The 21,356-nt window shown below is 40.3% G+C and overlaps 1 protein-coding gene across 5 annotated transcripts in view; it reads left to right on the forward strand.

Annotated features, from left to right (window-relative positions):
* LOC137257791 (docking protein 4-like) overlaps positions 1-21,356 on the forward strand; it is a 37,192-nt gene that overhangs the window by 1,578 nt on the left and 14,258 nt on the right. For all 5 annotated transcript variants that reach the window (XM_067795228.1, XM_067795231.1, XM_067795229.1 and 2 more), the window contains exons 2-3: positions 19,422-19,539; positions 20,370-20,592. In XM_067795228.1, coding sequence (XP_067651329.1) covers positions 19,468-19,539; positions 20,370-20,592 — 295 coding nt within the window. In that variant the 5' untranslated portion in view covers positions 19,422-19,467. The remainder of the gene's footprint in view (positions 1-19,421; positions 19,540-20,369; positions 20,593-21,356) is intronic.

Consider the following 21,356-nt stretch of genomic DNA (forward strand, 5'->3'; position numbering starts at 1 on the left):
TATTTGTTCTTTCAGTCATTCATTCATTCATTCCTTCATTGCTTGTAATAGCACGGGTTACACAAGACATACCTTACCAAGTTACCTGTATTTTATGTGTTATTAGACCCACCTAGCAGGGGAGGGTTAGCTATGCGTCAGATGAACAGTCGAGTCGTTGTGGTATGCAGAATAGAATACTATAGGTATTTCAGAGGCAAACCTTGGGATGAGGGGATAATTACATGCTGGAAACATGATAAGGGGGAGGAAATTATTACTGAAACAGGAGCACATATCAAGAATGTAACATGGTACGTTAGGAGAATGTAACATGACCGAAACTGGCTTCGTTAGGAGAATGTATCAAGACTGTAACAGGGTATGTTAGGAGAGTTTGTCAAGACTGTAACAGGACACGTTAGGAGAATGTATGAAGACTGTAACAGGACACGTTAGGAGAATGTATCCAGATTGGAACAGGGACCTTTGAGAGAATGTATCAAGACTGTAACAAGGTACGTTTGGAGAATGTATCAAGAGTGTAACAGGGTATGTTAGGAGAGTTTGTCAAGACTGTAACGGGGCACGTTAGGAGAATGTATGAAGACTGTAACAGGGCACGTTAGGAGAATGTATGAAGACTGTAACAGGGCACGTTAGGAGAATGTATGAAGACTGTAACAGGACACGTTAGGAGAATGTATCCAGATTGGAACAGGGACCGTTGGGAGAATGTATCAAGACTGTAACAGGGTATGCTAGGAGAGTTTGTCAAGACTGTAACGGGGCACGTTAGGAGAATGTATCAAGACTGTAACAGGGCACGTTAGGAGAATGTATGAAGACTGTAACAGGGCACGTTAGGAGAATGTATCCAGATTGAAACAGGGACCGTTGGGAGAATGTGTCAAGACTGTAACAAGGTACGTTTGGAGAATGTATCAAGACTGTAACAGGGTATGTTAGGAGAATTAATATAACTGTAACAAGGTACGTTAGGTGAATGTATCCGGCCCTGAAATAGAGCAAAGAATATTGTAAAGAAAGATTATGAATAGCATTTTGTCCATGTTCAGTAGCAAAGTTTCCCATAGTCGTGAGATCGGTAGCTTGCGATCATTTCCATGTCCAATCGACAAGATCAGTATCGTGGTCTCGCGGTTCAATAGCCAATATACGTGTTTAGATGTCAGTGTTCAACAGTCAAGATCAGTAATTTGTTCGCAGTGTTCAGTAGCCAAGATCAGTAGTTTGTTCTCAGCGATAAATAGCCAAGATCAATATACAGCGTTCAGTATCCAGGTTCACTATTTTCCTCTCAGTGTTTAACAGCCAAGATCAGGAGCTTCCAATCCTTGTTGCATTGTTAAGATCAGACGCTTGTTATCGAGGGTCGATAATGCTTCGTTTTTAATCATGCCGGAGGTAAACAGAAAAGCGGCAATGAAATAATAGGAACGGTAAGACTGTTTGTACTGTTTTCGTTGTCTTGATATAAAGGAAAGCACCTGCTAATGTTCATAGCATTACGTGTGAAAATGTGCTAAATGTTATCCTGTGTTCTAACGACTGACCCGTAATGACCCGTCCGGGGTAGAACAGGTCTTCAGCAACCCATGCTTGTGAAGAAGGCGACTATGTTTGTTTAAGAGGCGAGGAACGGGATCGGGTGGTCAGGCTGGCTGTCTTAGTTGACACATGTCATCGGTTCCCAGTTGCTCAGATTGATGCTCATGCTGATGACCACTGGATTGTCTGGCCCAAACTCGATTATTTACAGACCGTCGCCATACAGCTGGGATATTTCAGTGCGGCGTAAAACTAAACCCACTCACTCGTCTAAGGACTTGATTATGCGGGGACTGAGTGGATAATATACGTGGCATGATCATCATGTAGGGATGGAGAGGAAGCCAACGGGTAATAACGTAATTCAACACGTCCGTCCTGGGTTTGATTTCCAAAATGGGTACACTGTGTGAAGAAAAACTCTATTGTGTTCCCAGCTTTGATTTTGATGGTACTAAATACCGGCCCAAATACCGGATGGACCGTGAAGATCCGGGGTAGAATGGGTCTTCAGCAACCCATGCTTGCCATAATTGTGACTATGTATGCTTGTCGTTAAAGGCGATTAACGGGATCGCGTGCTCACCCTCGCTGACTTGGCTGATAGATGTCATCGGTTCCCGGCTGCGCAGGTCGATGTTCATACTGTTGACCACTGGATTGTCTGATCCAGACTCGATTATTTACAGACCTTCGCCATATAGCTGGGATATATCTGAGTGCAGCATAAAACTAAACTAAACTCACCCAAGCCGTGTGTGTTATAAACAACTGGTAAAGGCTTCAGTGAATGCTGGTTTATTTTTTTAATGTAGCTGACATAACTCAGCCAAGATGACTAAATGCAAAATTTAATATGCAGTGATGAGAGCTCAACGGCCGGATACTCTGTCAACTAGACCATGGAGGCGGTCAAATCTACAGAAGTAGCATTATATGAACCCTCAGAATCCCCCTATGGCCCCTCCAACTCTAAAATATATGTTTAGTGTAAGAAATTTAAATTGTATTATCAGATACAAATGAGTCATGTAATATAATTTAGATCAGATCTGTAAGACTCCAAATTGCACCTTTCAGCAGTAAGTAAACAAGATTTCGATGTTAAAAGGTATGAAGCACATCTTTTTTGTCGACCGGCTGCTGATATCGCCAGCAGTGCGTATAACACCGCTCCTTCACTAGCCTATCTTAGCATAGAGATCAGGTTTAAAGTTCGAGTGAGAATATACGTAGCTGAGGTCCCTGAAAACTAATTCCCTGACCTAATTTATATAATGTGTTTAAGTTACTTGTTGTAGGTGATATTAAGTAAACTTCTTTTAAAACGAACGTCTTTTTAACGAAACGACTGATATGACCAACTTATTTACCTCATTTTTTTGCAGAAATAGAAGTAACGAATTTTTCTTTTTATAACGAACTAATATAAACCAGTGATGTCTATTATTCGTTTACTGCAACAAAAGTAGTATTGTGAGGTACGATGACAAGTAATATTTCAACTATGAGAAGACGGTCTGTAAGTAAAGTAGTCTGGACCAGACAATCCAATGACTAACGCCACGAGCATCGACAAAAATGCTTCCTGAAGAACATTTTAACCAAACTGTTCTCGGGTGCATGTGACTATGTAAATTTATTCCTCTGTGACATTTTCCCATTAAAACTACAGCCTTGGTGCCTTCAACGAATATGGCATGACCTCTATAAAACATATTGTCTACTTAATGTGTAATACAAGACAACTGAGCGTGTTTGCACGTAAACACTTATCGGGATGTGGTTATGAGTTTTGAAAATTCCATGCGTAACTTGCGATAAGCTCCCCATTCTACTGTTACAGTCTGTAAGGTCCCGTAACTTGTGACAACACCGCTACATGGGAAAAAAGTTTAAACACAACAGATGGCAATTGATCCTCAAATTACACTGTTCCAATGCTTTAGGCCTTTAACTGGGTATCCTGTGTATCGTAAGTCGACCAAGGACATGTTCGACTCAACCACGGAAGCTTCCGTATTCTACTGTTACAAGCTTAAGGTCCAGTAACTTGAGAAAACACCGCTGCTTAGTTAAAACGAAAGACAACAGATAGCAAGTTATCTTCAACTTGCACTCTTCAAATTATTGAGGCTATTAGCTGGGTATCGTGTGTGTCGAATGTCGAGCAAAGACATGCTCAACTCGGTCAACACAACCAGTTACGTTATACATTTATACATTCTGTGAAGAGACAAGAAACAGTCCCGCCATATGTCAGTATTCACTCGGTAAGAAACATTTCCTAACACCTAGAAGAGTTTTACGGTGAAACGTTTTAGGGTGAACGTCATAAAACATATATTCGAGCTGATCAATTTAAACTCAACTCTCCGTTTGTGTCGATTAACGGAGTGCACAACACTCATTCAACGAGATTTTCTTTGACTGAAATATCCAGTGTTTGAAATTAAATACTAGTATTCAGAAGCTGGTCCGTAAAAGACACAGGCGTGACGCCAACGAACAACACCATGTCAAAAACAGCTGTGTTCTAAAATTGACTAAGTTTACAAATTATTACAAATCAGTACAGAAGTACGTCAGTAGCTGTACAACCAAAAGTAGTAGTACAAATTCCAAGGTAGAAAAATACAGAAATAATCGAGTGGCCACGCCCGCTGACTTGGTAGACATGTAACCCTATCCCAGGTGCGTATATCTATGCTTATGCTTTTTATCACTGGATTGTCTTTTCCAAACTCAACTATCCGGCATGCCGTCTAATCCGGATTATTTTTTAGTCCGGTTTAGACAGCTTCCACTGTGCTCATTCCTTCATTCCTTCCAGTCAGTCAGTCAGTCAGATTTTACAGCGAACCATGTGCAACATGGCCAAGTTTCCAAAACAGATTTTCCAGGAAAGGAAGAAAATGGTCTCTAAACAATGCTGGTCTTCTTGTAACTTAAGATGCAATGTTTCAAGTGAGTTATGAGTCCCCATATATACCCAAGAAAGATACTCAAGAAGATTCTCCAACTTCCACAGTCAGGGTATAGTGGAAAGCCCCATAGGAATGTAGGGCCATGTAGTACCTTCCAGAACTATATCCAAATATAGCAACAGCCTAAATATAGAATATCATGCCCTCTCACTGACTATCGACATACACAACGTAACTAGGATAAGTGTTACACAATGAATAATGCTATTACATAAGAATATGCCCTATCTTTTAGTCACTCATTATGTGAATTCGAAACTAGAAGATGATTCAACTCTAGACCCCAGTCGTTTGAATGTTTCATGGGGGAATAAATATTCATTAGAGAAAATATTCCATGAACCTCCTGTCCAGATGATATCCCTTGGGTCTGATTCGCTAGATTTCTTTTTACCTATGGGGTCAATTTCCCATTGAAAACACGAAAGGGATATCTATCCTATTACAACCTATTGCGTCTCGGTGTGTGCATCTTCCGTGAATATGTATTGTAACTAACTTGCGCGCTTACATTGCACCTGGTGCGCGCTTTATTTGTATTGTCAAGGAGGGCCTGTGGTCATCGGCTTGTGGTGAATTAGCTCATGATTAAGATGAACATTACGTTGACGAAGACAAATTGACATGTTGATGAAGACGAAGGCATAGCTTAGTTCAAACATTTTAGCTGGTTTCACAAGATGTGACAAACACGTATACATGAATGAGGTGAGCGGACTTCTAGCTCAACCCCAGGGCCTTTCCTGAGAGCGGCATAATCCTGCTGGCGGTTGTCCCTACACAGACAGTCGGAATACCGGACTCCACACTGATTCAGTATAGATATGAGCATACATATATATATGAATGACATTTATAGCCTTTATTGGTCATCCCGCTTGGCTGTGTCTGTCATCACATCAAATGTACAAGGACGTGCTATTGTTTTTCTCTCCGACCATTGTTGATGAAAACTATATACACATATATATATCCAACAATGGACAGATACGATTGTAAATGTAACAAACACGGACAAAATCGATTCCCAGAAACAAATAAATAATGTTTTAAATATATACCGACAGCAGAAAAAACGCAAGTTTCGAAAGAAATGAAATTTCATAAAAGTAACCAACATCAGCACTCAAACGCTACACTTGACAACTTGACAACTCAGCAAAATGCTCGTGCCTTGCAAGTAATGGTAAAATGCACCATGCTTCCATGGTCTAAAACCATAACGCAGCTCAGAGCAGATCGTATTTCAGCAGAAGTAACAAGCTGCTCAGGGCAACAGAGCAGCACGAGGACGTTACACCTTAGAAATCGCTTTCTGACGGAGACGTCGTCAGCGCCAACAGTAGTCGGTCACCCAGTGAGTCGAAGGACAGTCAAGGAGAATGAGGGACTATGGTATCAGACATCGTCGCTCGGCTTGTTCAGAAATTCTCCAACGCCAACAACGCCAACGTCCTGCTATGGACTGTGCGCTCTCCTGTCGCAAATCGAGCATGTATGGGACCACATTGATGGAGTTATTCGACGGAGACGGAAGTCACCAGTTACAGTACAGCAAATGACTCAAGCTCATGTAGAAGAATGGAGGCGAATACAATCTGACGTCATCCGACGCCTAACAGCTTCAGTGAGAAGACGTGTTTTTGCGTGTACTCTAGCCAGAGGTGTGAGCAATCGCTATTAGAGACTTCGGTTCACGATTTGCTTTGTTTCCCGAATAGACATCGTGAATTCTCAAGTTTGAGCCCATGTCAACCACAACCTGTTCCATAAGTTGTCGGCCTTGTTAAAAATCGAAGGTTTGTACTTAGCAAGTGCCTGTGTAATTGTTTCACACATTTTAAATTGCAAAGTTCGATTTCTTGTTGTTTTTGAGTAAGATCATATTGAGCGAGGGTAATGTTTCTTTTGCCCGTCAGTGTATATAGATATGATTCAAATAGAGCTCAGAGCAATGCAATTTTGAGCTGGGGTAATGTAGACTTGCCCAGTCGTTCTTTATATGATGTATGCTGTATGACCAGAGAGAATGACGTATGTAGGAACGCGTCTCCTACGAAGATCGTCTTTGTATTGATGCGTTATGAAAGCAGTAAGGCAGTTTGTGCTTCAGGTATTCCTGTTTGAATTATCAAAGTCCGGGGCCATAATAGCCATTTGACGTACAGTGTTATCTGCACCGAGTTAGTTAGTCACTGAGCACGTGATCTGTCTATTCAGCGCATACCGACGAGCTGTGCACAATGAAATCAACATGTGCGAGCATATGTCATCAGTCTTCCTTAGAGTTGTTACTGATTCCTTTAACACCAGCTTTGAAAACGTTTAATGGTAAGTTATTTCCATCATGTCTGAGGATATTCTCTCTCTCTCTCTCTATATATATATATATATATATATATATATATATATATATGTGTGTGTGTGTGTGTGTGTGTGTGTGTGTGTGTGTGTGTGTGTGTGTGTGTGTGTGTATTCTAAAACATGGAGATTTTCTGTGCAAGAATCGTTGTGGCCGTTTAGCACTTGTTCTAGCAAGGTTTCGTTAGGACAGAAACTAAAGCTCATAACAGCGATGCATAATAAGTAAAGTCAGTTTTATATATAGGGGAAACATCTGGGTGGGTAGGTGTTTTATAAGGGTAGTAGTAGTAGTACAGAGTTTGCACTTTGTTCTTGGTCATCTGGACGATCAGTACGGATCAAAATATCTTCCTGCACCTCAAATCACACTCCAGTTCAAATCTTTATAACACAACAAAAGCAGTTCCTGGTTATGAGACGTAATATTGCTTCGATTATGTCACTCGCGGATGAGTGCTCAACTGTCACCGTGACATTATCCACATAAGATATCGAAAGTGAACCGTGTAACTTCTAGGCTTGGCTCCGCTCGGAAGTAACAGAAGACGTCTTTATGTTATAGCAAAAAAACCAGTCTAAAAATACAAATTAGTACAACACAGTGTCACAGTATCAGTACATAAGTATAAGGTATGGGTTCTAAACAGTCACAGAAACCATGTAACAAGCGCGTTATTGTCACTAACACGACTGCTGTGACCTCTAACTTCATGAGGCATTTGAAGTTGGTGTGTTGAAGACTGGGGACAAATGTAAGGATGTCCAGGTTTACTATCATTACTGTGGGCGACGTTTCCGTGTTCCTACTAACACCGTTTGCTTTCTTGATAAAGGTTTGAGCAGTTACATCATTAAGTCACACAGACTTTTTATTTCATTATCAGTTTTACTATCACATAGGGAGGTAGGGTAGTCTAGTGGTTCAAGCCTTCACTAATCACGCCGCTTACCTGGGTTCGATTCCCAACATGGGTACAAGTCCATTCTAGTGTCCCCTGTCGTGATAGTGCTGGAATATTGTTAAAAGCGGAGTGAAACTAAACTCACTCACTCACTCACTCACTCATCAAATTGGACAGCCCTGTCGTCTAAGTCACGCAGTTGCGAATGGAGGCCGGTCAGCACACTGCGACACCCGTCACCTGATGTCATCTTATTTCAGTGTAGCGTATAAACAATTTCCATGGCGTGAGTTTTGGATGGATCTTTGTCAAATTTGACAGGCCAGTTTGAAAACATCTCTGCTCTGCGCACACAATTTCACTTCAATCCCCCGACCACTAATTAACTGATGCCATCACATTTATCACGAACGCATGGTTCCACAATGTACAATCCCATAGGCCGCCATGTTTAAGGAGTTCACGGCATTGTTCATATGTTGATTAAATTGTTGTAATTCAATAAATAAGAAACGGAAACTTAAACGGAAATTATGTGCGTGTACGTAAGATTGATTCATCAGAAATGAGCGAAATTTGACTTGGATGCTAAGAAAATCAAAAACAAGAAAATTATTTGTGCTACATTAATTTATATAATGTCTATGGCAATGAAGTCAAGTGACTAATATTTCGGGCACGGTCTGTACATCAGTTGTTTACGGCTTGATTCAACACACCTTATAATAAGAACCGTACTTTCTGAAGTTTCATTTGATCTTTCAGGTGTTTTTTAGACTATCGATGTTTCTGATATCTAGTTCCGTAAACATTTTTTTATTTGATGTTCAAATAAACCCGGAAGTCACGCCGGTGATCCCTGGGTGACAATGCATTACTTATCTAAGGTTCTTTATAACACGACACGGTCCAGTTACGTGGAAATCGTATTATAAACTTCAGACTTTAAGTTTTTGATTCGCAAACATTTAAATCTAGAGACAGAACACTGTTTATGCCGTTGTAATCGTGATTACCAATAAAACCGACATAACCAGAATCCAGATGATTAAAAGTTTCATGCTTCGCGGATCATCAGGAAAAATCCATTGCGCCATTTTGACCCGGAAGGTATTGAGAGTATGCGAAATGTTTCGGTACAGATGTGAAACTGGCCCTACACTAACCATAACAGTCGTCAATATGTGCGGTACCCACATTCATGTAGAGACGGTTTATGACCGATTTGTATTCCAGATGTTTGACCTTGTCTGTTACATATTCATAAAATGGCTGACAAAAGAGAAAGGTGTTGAATATTATCAACGGTACACAGTCATACATTTGCACTTTCCGCAAACAAGGAAGTGAAAGATAAAGGCAGTTTTACAACACTATCCAACTGGACAGAGAACACACCAAAGTACGTACGGAATCCATCCAAAGATGGAGTCAACGTAAACAGTTAAATATTGGCCTGAGACAGAGCTTCATGACTCATGCGTAAAGTAAATCGAGCATGTATGGGACCACATTGATGGAGTTATTCGACGGAGACGGAAGTCACCAGTTACAGTACAGCAAATGACTCAAGCTCATGTAGAAGAATGGAGGCGAATACAATCTGACGTCATCCGACGCCTAACAGCTTCAGTGAGAAGACGTGTTTTTGCGTGTACTCTAGCCAGAGGTGTGAGCAATCGCTATTAGAGACTTCGGTTCACGATTTGCTTTGTTTCCCGAATAGACATCGTGAATTCTCAAGTTTGAGCCCATGTCAACCACAACCTGTTCCATAAGTTGTCGGCCTTGTTAAAAATCGAAGGTTTGTACTTAGCAAGTGCCTGTGTAATTGTTTCACACATTTTAAATTGCAAAGTTCGATTTCTTGTTGTTTTTGAGTAAGATCATATTGAGCGAGGGTAATGTTTCTTTTGCCCGTCAGTGTATATAGATATGATTCAAATAGAGCTCAGAGCAATGCAATTTTGAGCTGGGGTAATGTAGACTTGCCCAGTCGTTCTTTATATGATGTATGCTGTATGACCAGAGAGAATGACGTATGTAGGAACGCGTCTCCTACGAAGATCGTCTTTGTATTGATGCGTTATGAAAGCAGTAAGGCAGTTTGTGCTTCAGGTATTCCTGTTTGAATTATCAAAGTCCGGGGCCATAATAGCCATTTGACGTACAGTGTTATCTGCACCGAGTTAGTTAGTCACTGAGCACGTGATCTGTCTATTCAGCGCATACCGACGAGCTGTGCACAATGAAATCAACATGTGCGAGCATATGTCATCAGTCTTCCTTAGAGTTGTTACTGATTCCTTTAACACCAGCTTTGAAAACGTTTAATGGTAAGTTATTTCCATCATGTCTGAGGATATTCTCTCTCTCTCTCTCTCTCTCTCTCTCTCTATATATATATATATATATATATATGTGTGTGTGTGCGTGTGTGTGTGTGTGTGTGTGTGTGTGTGTATTCTAAAACATGGAGATTTTCTGTGCAAGAATCGTTGTGGCCGTTTAGCACTTGTTCTAGCAAGGTTTCGTTAGGACAGAAACTAAAGCTCATAACAGCGATGCATAATAAGTAAAGTCAGTTTTATATATAGGGGAAACATCTGGGTGGGTAGGTGTTTTATAAGGGTAGTAGTAGTAGTACAGAGTTTGCACTTTGTTCTTGGTCATCTGGACGATCAGTACGGATCAAAATATCTTCCTGCACCTCAAATCACACTCCAGTTCAAATCTTTATAACACAACAAAAGCAGTTCCTGGTTATGAGACGTAATATTGCTTCGATTATGTCACTCGCGGATGAGTGCTCAACTGTCACCGTGACATTATCCACATAAGATATCGAAAGTGAACCGTGTAACTTCTAGGCTTGGCTCCGCTCGGAAGTAACAGAAGACGTCTTTATGTTATAGCAAAAAAACCAGTCTAAAAATACAAATTAGTACAACACAGTGTCACAGTATCAGTACATAAGTATAAGGTATGGGTTCTAAACAGTCACAGAAACCATGTAACAAGCGCGTTATTGTCACTAACACGACTGCTGTGACCTCTAACTTCATGAGGCATTTGAAGTTGGTGTGTTGAAGACTGGGGACAAATGTAAGGATGTCCAGGTTTACTATCATTACTGTGGGCGACGTTTCCGTGTTCCTACTAACACCGTTTGCTTTCTTGATAAAGGTTTGAGCAGTTACATCATTAAGTCACACAGACTTTTTATTTCATTATCAGTTTTACTATCACATAGGGAGGTAGGGTAGTCTAGTGGTTCAAGCCTTCACTAATCACGCCGCTTACCTGGGTTCGATTCCCAACATGGGTACAAGTCCATTCTAGTGTCCCCTGTCGTGATAGTGCTGGAATATTGTTAAAAGCGGAGTGAAACTAAACTCACTCACTCACTCACTCACTCATCAAATTGGACAGCCCTGTCGTCTAAGTCACGCAGTTGCGAATGGAGGCCGGTCAGCACACTGCGACACCCGTCACCTGATGTCATCTTATTTCAGTGTAGCGTATAAACAATTTCCATGGCGTGAGTTTTGGATGGATCTTTGTCAAATTTGACAGGCCAGTTTGAAAACATCTCTGCTCTGCGCACACAATTTCACTTCAATCCCCCGACCACTAATTAACTGATGCCATCACATTTATCACGAACGCATGGTTCCACAATGTACAATCCCATAGGCCGCCATGTTTAAGGAGTTCACGGCATTGTTCATATGTTGATTAAATTGTTGTAATTCAATAAATAAGAAACGGAAACTTAAACGGAAATTATGTGCGTGTACGTAAGATTGATTCATCAGAAATGAGCGAAATTTGACTTGGATGCTAAGAAAATCAAAAACAAGAAAATTATTTGTGCTACATTAATTTATATAATGTCTATGGCAATGAAGTCAAGTGACTAATATTTCGGGCACGGTCTGTACATCAGTTGTTTACGGCTTGATTCAACACACCTTATAATAAGAACCGTACTTTCTGAAGTTTCATTTGATCTTTCAGGTGTTTTTTAGACTATCGATGTTTCTGATATCTAGTTCCGTAAACATTTTTTTATTTGATGTTCAAATAAACCCGGAAGTCACGCCGGTGATCCCTGGGTGACAATGCATTACTTATCTAAGGTTCTTTATAACACGACACGGTCCAGTTACGTGGAAATCGTATTATAAACTTCAGACTTTAAGTTTTTGATTCGCAAACATTTAAATCTAGAGACAGAACACTGTTTATGCCGTTGTAATCGTGATTACCAATAAAACCGACATAACCAGAATCCAGATGATTAAAAGTTTCATGCTTCGCGGATCATCAGGAAAAATCCATTGCGCCATTTTGACCCGGAAGGTATTGAGAGTATGCGAAATGTTTCGGTACAGATGTGAAACTGGCCCTACACTAACCATAACAGTCGTCAATATGTGCGGTACCCACATTCATGTAGAGACGGTTTATGACCGATTTGTATTCCAGATGTTTGACCTTGTCTGTTACATATTCATAAAATGGCTGACAAAAGAGAAAGGTGTTGAATATTATCAACGGTACACAGTCATACATTTGCACTTTCCGCAAACAAGGAAGTGAAAGATAAAGGCAGTTTTACAACACTATCCAACTGGACAGAGAACACACCAAAGTACGTACGGAATCCATCCAAAGATGGAGTCAACGTAAACAGTTAAATATTGGCCTGAGACAGAGCTTCATGACTCATGCGTAAAGTAAATCGAGCATGTATGGGACCACATTGATGGAGTTATTCGACGGAGACGGAAGTCACCAGTTACAGTACAGCAAATGACTCAAGCTCATGTAGAAGAATGGAGGCGAATACAATCTGACGTCATCCGACGCCTAACAGCTTCAGTGAGAAGACGTGTTTTTGCGTGTACTCTAGCCAGAGGTGTGAGCAATCGCTATTAGAGACTTCGGTTCACGATTTGCTTTGTTTCCCGAATAGACATCGTGAATTCTCAAGTTTGAGCCCATGTCAACCACAACCTGTTCCATAAGTTGTCGGCCTTGTTAAAAATCGAAGGTTTGTACTTAGCAAGTGCCTGTGTAATTGTTTCACACATTTTAAATTGCAAAGTTCGATTTCTTGTTGTTTTTGAGTAAGATCATATTGAGCGAGGGTAATGTTTCTTTTGCCCGTCAGTGTATATAGATATGATTCAAATAGAGCTCAGAGCAATGCAATTTTGAGCTGGGGTAATGTAGACTTGCCCAGTCGTTCTTTATATGATGTATGCTGTATGACCAGAGAGAATGACGTATGTAGGAACGCGTCTCCTACGAAGATCGTCTTTGTATTGATGCGTTATGAAAGCAGTAAGGCAGTTTGTGCTTCAGGTATTCCTGTTTGAATTATCAAAGTCCGGGGCCATAATAGCCATTTGACGTACAGTGTTATCTGCACCGAGTTAGTTAGTCACTGAGCACGTGATCTGTCTATTCAGCGCATACCGACGAGCTGTGCACAATGAAATCAACATGTGCGAGCATATGTCATCAGTCTTCCTTAGAGTTGTTACTGATTCCTTTAACACCAGCTTTGAAAACGTTTAATGGTAAGTTATTTCCATCATGTCTGAGGATATTCTCTCTCTCTCTCTCTCTCTCTCTCTCTATATATATATATATATATATATATATATATGTGTGTGTGTGTGTGTGTGTGTGTGTGTGTGTATTCTAAAACATGGAGATTTTCTGTGCAAGAATCGTTGTGGCCGTTTAGCACTTGTTCTAGCAAGGTTTCGTTAGGACAGAAACTAAAGCTCATAACAGCGATGCATAATAAGTAAAGTCAGTTTTATATATAGGGGAAACATCTGGGTGGGTAGGTGTTTTATAAGGGTAGTAGTAGTAGTACAGAGTTTGCACTTTGTTCTTGGTCATCTGGACGATCAGTACGGATCAAAATATCTTCCTGCACCTCAAATCACACTCCAGTTCAAATCTTTATAACACAACAAAAGCAGTTCCTGGTTATGAGACGTAATATTGCTTCGATTATGTCACTCGCGGATGAGTGCTCAACTGTCACCGTGACATTATCCACATAAGATATCGAAAGTGAACCGTGTAACTTCTAGGCTTGGCTCCGCCCGGAAGTAACAGAAGACGTCTTTATGTTATAGCAAAAAAACCAGTCTAAAAATACAAATTAGTACAACACAGTGTCACAGTATCAGTACATAAGTATAAGGTATGGGTTCTAAACAGTCACAGAAACCATGTAACAAGCGCGTTATTGTCACTAACACGACTGCTGTGACCTCTAACTTCATGAGGCATTTGAAGTTGGTGTGTTGAAGACTGGGGACAAATGTAAGGATGTCCAGGTTTACTATCATTACTGTGGGCGACGTTTCCGTGTTCCTACTAACACCGTTTGCTTTCTTGATAAAGGTTTGAGCAGTTACATCATTAAGTCACACAGACTTTTTATTTCATTATCAGTTTTACTATCACATAGGGAGGTAGGGTAGTCTAGTGGTTCAAGCCTTCACTAATCACGCCGCTTACCTGGGTTCGATTCCCAACATGGGTACAAGTCCATTCTAGTGTCCCCTGTCGTGATAGTGCTGGAATATTGTTAAAAGCGGAGTGAAACTAAACTCACTCACTCACTCACTCACTCATCAAATTGGACAGCCCTGTCGTCTAAGTCACGCAGTTGCGACTGGAGGCCGGTCAGCACACTGCGACACCCGTCACCTGATGTCATCTTATTTCAGTGTAGCGTATAAACAATTTCCATGGCGTGAGTTTTGGATGGATCTTTGTCAAATTTGACAGGCCAGTTTGAAAACATCTCTGCTCTGCGCACACAATTTCACTTCAATCCCCCGACCACTAATTAACTGATGCCATCACATTTATCACGAACGCATGGTTCCACAATGTACAATCCCATAGGCCGCCATGTTTAAGGAGTTCACGGCATTGTTCATATGTTGATTAAATTGTTGTAATTCAATAAATAAGAAACGGAAACTTAAACGGAAATTATGTGCGTGTACGTAAGATTGATTCATCAGAAATGAGCGAAATTTGACTTGGATGCTAAGAAAATCAAAAACAAGAAAATTATTTGTGCTACATTAATTTATATAATGTCTATGGCAATGAAGTCAAGTGACTAATATTTCGGGCACGGTCTGTACATCAGTTGTTTACGGCTTGATTCAACACACCTTATAATAAGAACCGTACTTTCTGAAGTTTCATTTGATCTTTCAGGTGTTTTTTAGACTATCGATGTTTCTGATATCTAGTTCCGTAAACATTTTTTTATTTGATGTTCAAATAAACCCGGAAGTCACGCCGGTGATCCCTGGGTGACAATGCATTACTTATCTAAGGTTCTTTATAACACGACACGGTCCAGTTACGTGGAAATCGTATTATAAACTTCAGACTTTAAGTTTTTGATTCGCAAACATTTAAATCTAGAGACAGAACACTGTTTATGCCGTTGTAATCGTGATTACCAATAAAACCGACATAACCAGAATCCAGATGATTAAAAGTTTCATGCTTCGCGGATCATCAGGAAAAATCCATTGCGCCATTTTGACCCGGAAGGTATTGAGAGTATGCGAAATGTTTCGGTACAGATGTGAAACTGGCCCTACACTAACCATAACAGTCGTCAATATGTGCGGTACCCACATTCATGTAGAGACGGTTTATGACCGATTTGTATTCCAGATGTTTGACCTTGTCTGTTACATATTCATAAAATGGCTGACAAAAGAGAAAGGTGTTGAATATTATCAACGGTACACAGTCATACATTTGCACTTTCCGCAAACAAGGAAGTGAAAGATAAAGGCAGTTTTACAACACTATCCAACTGGACAGAGAACACACCAAAGTACGTACGGAATCCATCCAAAGATGGAGTCAACGTAAACAGTTAAATATTGGCCTGAGACAGAGCTTCATGACTCATGCGTAAAGTTCACGATATCACTGCAATTGTGAATCAGGTCTACCTTTAAACTACATATACCATTCAAAACATTAGTGGATATTGGATTGATAAAATCCAAACGCTGACCCCTAAGAGGAAGCAGATGATGAAGAGAATTAAGGCAAAATGTGAGAATTTATGACATTTCTTTGAAAATGTTTCATCTGTATGGACGTATATTCCATCTGAATGGTATGTATAAAAAATGACAGTGAATGAAAAGAAAACAGGAAAACAATAATAGTTTATTGTTACATTTTTTTAAAAATATGCAGCTGATGTTATTGTATTTTTATGTGTCACGATTAGTGGACATGCTTGACTGAGCCCTTTGGTAGTCTTAAGTGTCATAACTTAATCATGGGACTGTCTCTTCAAATATACTGTATATTTATAAGCCTTCGTTTTACTTTACGGGAGTTTAAGATAGCTTGTCATTAGAAGGATTAACAAAGTGCATGCCATATTTTCACATACAGTTCGTCACACACTGGAACACTTAAACACTAAATATAAGATAAACAGACAAGATAGTACATAAAATCAAACAAAAGAGCATAGTTGTTGTATTGCAGGTACTTGTGTGAGCCAGGCCCGTTTATGTGTCTCCTATAGTTGACCCAGGATTGTTTTGTCTGTCTCGTTGTAATATTGCAGCAGAACACACGTCTGTGAGTGTGTGCACCCTGGACCTAATGGTACGTTGTCATGGCAACAAGGAAGACGCTACTTCATCTTCTCTTTCCTCCCCACACGGCAATATTCAAGTATCTATTATTGCTAGTTCCTTTCAAAGTGACCGTCACCTTTGTTCGTCGACAATCAACGTATCTTGTGTATATACACCACACCGTCCGATCGTGATACGCCCATCAGTGAGTTCCATATATATAAGGACACTGATAAAACTGTCAAAGGCGCCTCAGTCGTACTACAGAGTTATGCCCCTTTGACGTGCCACTATCCTATGATCATATTCGACGTCACTCTGATTATGTGTCGAGGATTGTGGGCATAACCTCTGTGATTGCAGGTTTCTCAATAGTGGTAAGAACTATTTTACTTTCATATTTCGTCAATAACTCGTGTGATAGCTATTAAAAGGGGTATCATTTCGATTTTATAAGCCACTGACCCTTGTAAATGAATTTTTTAAATGGTCACACCGTAGCGTTTAATGTCAATGAAAATATGTTTTAGAATGAAACAATCGAAAGTACAGTTTTCTTTTACATGTCATGGAATTTTAGTACATAAATATATATTTTTTTCTATCAGCTATTCATCTGATTGTTGAAACGTACATAAAATCTACCTATCAACTATTCATCTGGTTATTGAAGCTTACATCTTGCGTAACAATGAATATATTTCTAAGGTACATCTTACGTACAATGATTGATGTTACCAGTAATGATGAATATCACAATCAATTGTTCTGATATCAAATCTAGAAATATATGTATAGTATTAACCAAATCATGGGTCGTTGGTTGAGTTACTCTCACAGGGACCCGTGAAGGTCCCGGGGTAGAATAGGCCTTCAGCAACCCATGCTTGCCATAAAAGGTGACTATGCTTGTCGTAAGAGGCGACTAACGGGATCGGGTGGTCAGACTAGCTGACTTGGTTGACACATGTCATCGGTTCCCAATTGCACAGATCGATGCTCATGTTGTTGATCACTGGATTGTCTGGTCCAGACTCGATTATTTACAGACCGTCGCCATATAGCTGGAATATTGCTAAGTGCGACGTAAAACTAAACTCACTCATTACTCTCACAGGTTCTGGACAAGAAAGTCCGCACTTCATTGAAGCCTAAACATGTCAGGTGACAATGGTCGACGGTGTTGTGTTTCACTCCAACGGTGAAACTCACTATGAGAGAGTTACCTTACTTCGTCGCAACTTGCCAGGCACAAGTACATGGACGCGTGGTCCTATTGGCAAGGCCAACTTAACTAAAACCGAAACATTTCTTATGGTTGTCTAAAGCTGAATAAGCTATATTTGGTAGGCTGAGCCACTGACAAATTTACAGGCTTCTCTGATTTTACAAGGAGTGAGCGAGTATGGCTTTTAGCAATACTATCACGGCGTGAGACAATTAGGAATGGCTTTCGCACACTGTTGCGACTGCTTAAACAATATGCCCACTTCCGTTTTGACGAACACTTGGTGGTTATCTGTGACATATTGTATTACATTGAGTCTGACCAGTTACTTGTCTCCTACACCACTATACACCATTTTCCATCTCTCACTCAGGGCAAGTCAAAACATTGACTTCACAACAAACGCTATTCCTGCTGACTGGGTTCCGTGCTATTGCGGAACTTAGTATAATAACCAGGCCAGAATTGTGAGAGTGCGGCGTCAAACAACAGATTCCAGCCATAATTACCATCTTCGTTCCAGTTATTTACAGTGAAAGTGGCCCGTAGAATAAGCCTTCAGCAACAAATGCTTGACACATAATTAAAGGCGACTATGCTTGTCGTAAGAGGCGGCTAACGGGATCGAGTGGTCAGACTCGCTGACTTGGTTGACACATGTCATCGGTTCCCAATTGTGCAAATCGATGTTCATGCTGTTGATCACTGGATTGTCTGGTCCAGACCTGATTATTTACTGACCGCCGCCATATAGCTGGAATGTTGCTGAGTGCGGTGTAAAAGTAAACTCACTCACCCACTACAGTGAAACGTAGATATCTAAACTGAAATTGGTTCCACTGCCCATACGCGCTCCAGTCTAAATGTTACACTTTGAGGTAGACTGATCTTCAGCAATCCTTACCAATCTAGACGCATTCGTGACCAACTCGTGTTATCCCGGGACAAGTGGAATAGTGGCTCCTGCCCCTCTAGAACGATTTCATATTGGCACATGAACATCGGAACTACTTAAAACAAGAACGATAACTCTATTCAGGTTTCATTCAAATAGTAATTAATATCACACTGTATTTCTGTTTTAGGTTTTGCCTTTTTATTTTAGAGAATGAAATCTCTTTGATAGAATTGAAATGAGAAATACATGTTTGTAGAAGACATACTCTAACATACTTATTACCAGCTGTTCACCAGATATTTCCAGATATATTTCTGAACAGGGTGTAGGAATAAAAAATGGGATAAATTTTTCACGACTCTCTAAACAATGACATACTGCCATAAACGTTTATTTTTATTAAAGCACCGCAATTATTACGCGCGTTCTGATTTGTTTCTCGTACTTTCGCACATAACAAGCATCGAGAAGTGGACGATGATCACGGAAAGGGCCGAGTTGTGACGAACGATCAAGAAAGTACATGAAGAGACGCTGTTACCGTCTCTTAAACGACTAACTCTATAAGCCGTGAACATTAATCGAAAACATGAAATGGAACCAGTTTAGGTATATTACTCCATATACTGTTATATCCTGTTTATTTGTTAATGTAGGCCACGATTTTCGAAGATCTCTTACAGCCCAAATAGTCGTAAGAGCCATATATTGACAGCAACTTACGGGAATCTTAGTGCTAAGAGATCTTAAAAAACCGTGTCCCTGAACTACTAAATATGGAAGATTCTTCTCATTCAGATGGTGCTGTATTTTCAGACGGTGACAAAGTGACGTTGGATCTTGGAAGGCAAGATGCACCTCAATGGCGTCGACAAATCAAGCGTCTAATATAGTGAAAGTCGGCTATGTAGAAGTCCAAAGCAGGCATATCAAGGTGTGGTGTTACGAAACTCAAACTGACTTAGGATCTAGATATTAACAATTCAGACTTAAAGGGAATGACAGGACGAGAAACAAAATCCAAATATTATTGGGCTGAACACAATTGGCCATATTTACCCAAGACCTTAGGTCCTTCCCACAAAGACATCACCAATGAATAGCCAGTTTTATCTAAGCCACTATGAACCATTGTTTTATAAGTCAGTATATAGCCCAATTGGTAAGCGCACAATTTTAGAGCACGAAATGTTTTCGGTTTCGGTTTTGAAGTAAACACTTCCATCTCTGAAAATGGAATGATATAAATTTGACTATAAATAGTATATATTGAGCCGGAAAAGCGATAGGCAAAAAATAAAAGACCACATGTGAACCGCCAGTCTTTCTCCTTGCAGGCATTGGTTTAGCAAAATGTGGAAATTAGTAGTCTGATTATGAACGGGGTAGAGTTTCGTATTTATATTCATATATGTTAAGAATAGTGAGTACACAGTAAAGAGAATACATATCAAACCCTGATCGTTTTAATAAACAAACAGATGAGTGAGTGAGTGAGTGAGTGAGTGAGTGAGTGAGTGAGTGAGTGAGTGAGTGAGTGAGTGAGTGAGTAAGTAAGTAAGTAAGTAAGTAAAATAAACAAAGAAATATTTCACTCTGCTGAGGTAAATATGATTCGGCTTTGAATTAAGTATTAATTCCCACTTCATGGTCTTTTTCTTTTAAAAGACGTGCCTGAAATAGCGGATTCGGGGTCAAATATCATCACTTTTAACGCCCCACTTCTTAAAAGAGATATATAAATCAGCTGCTCTGTGCTTACAGACATGGTCGAAGCGATGGTTTGTACTCCACAATAACACGACGGTGTCTCCAGCTCGCCTTGTGAAATACCTAGACGAGAAGGACGCCAAGAAAGGGAAACCGCGTCATGAGTACTTTGTCAACGACATGGAGATGGTGGAGAGGCTGCCGGGGAAACCTAGAACCATTCATATCACCCTCAGGACCAAACAGTGTACGGACATCTACTTCACCTGTGACTCCGGTAAGTATAAATCTATACACACAACAACACTGCACTGTTGGAACAAGTATGTATGGAAGCAACTTTTTTAATTCAAGAGCACAACGTTTTGATACAGCTTTTTGTGTCGTTTTCATTTTTTATCTTCCTTCCATCTTCTAAATATAAAGTGTGTTTCAAGTATCAGCGACATTGGTTCCTATAGGGGCGTTGTGTTAATGTTTTTACCGCTACACTACCGACATCGCTGCAATTGTTTCGCGAGTGGGCTGCGTTTGTTTACATTTGAGATGCAACTCCTTCATATTTGCCGTAATACATTCAGTTATTTGGGGGGATCTGAAGATGTCACTGAAGCAATACTGCGCTGTGACTCCCGTAAGCATAAATTTATACACGCAACAATATCACTCTGGTAAGTATAAATTTATACACGCAACAATACTACACTGACACTCCCTGAGATTGATATCCAGCAATCCAAGCTTGTAAGAAGCGTCTAACGGGATCGTGTGGCCAGGCTCAAAGACTTGGTTAACACGTCATCGTATCCCAAGTGCGTAGATCGCTGCCCATGCTGTTGATTGCTGGATTGTCTGATCCAGGCTCCAAACTCTACAGACTGCCTCCATATAGCTGGAATAATGCTGGGTGCGGCGTAAAACTAAACCCACTCACTACGTGTCGGGTAAGTGTACATATATACACTCACAATAATAGGCTATTGTGTCTCGTGCAAGTGTAAGTATTTTATGTACAACACAGCAATCGGGAACTGTGAAATA

The sequence above is a fragment of the Haliotis asinina genome, chromosome 12 (genome assembly GCF_037392515.1).
Source record: "Haliotis asinina isolate JCU_RB_2024 chromosome 12, JCU_Hal_asi_v2, whole genome shotgun sequence".
NCBI lineage: Eukaryota > Metazoa > Mollusca > Gastropoda > Lepetellida > Haliotidae > Haliotis > Haliotis asinina.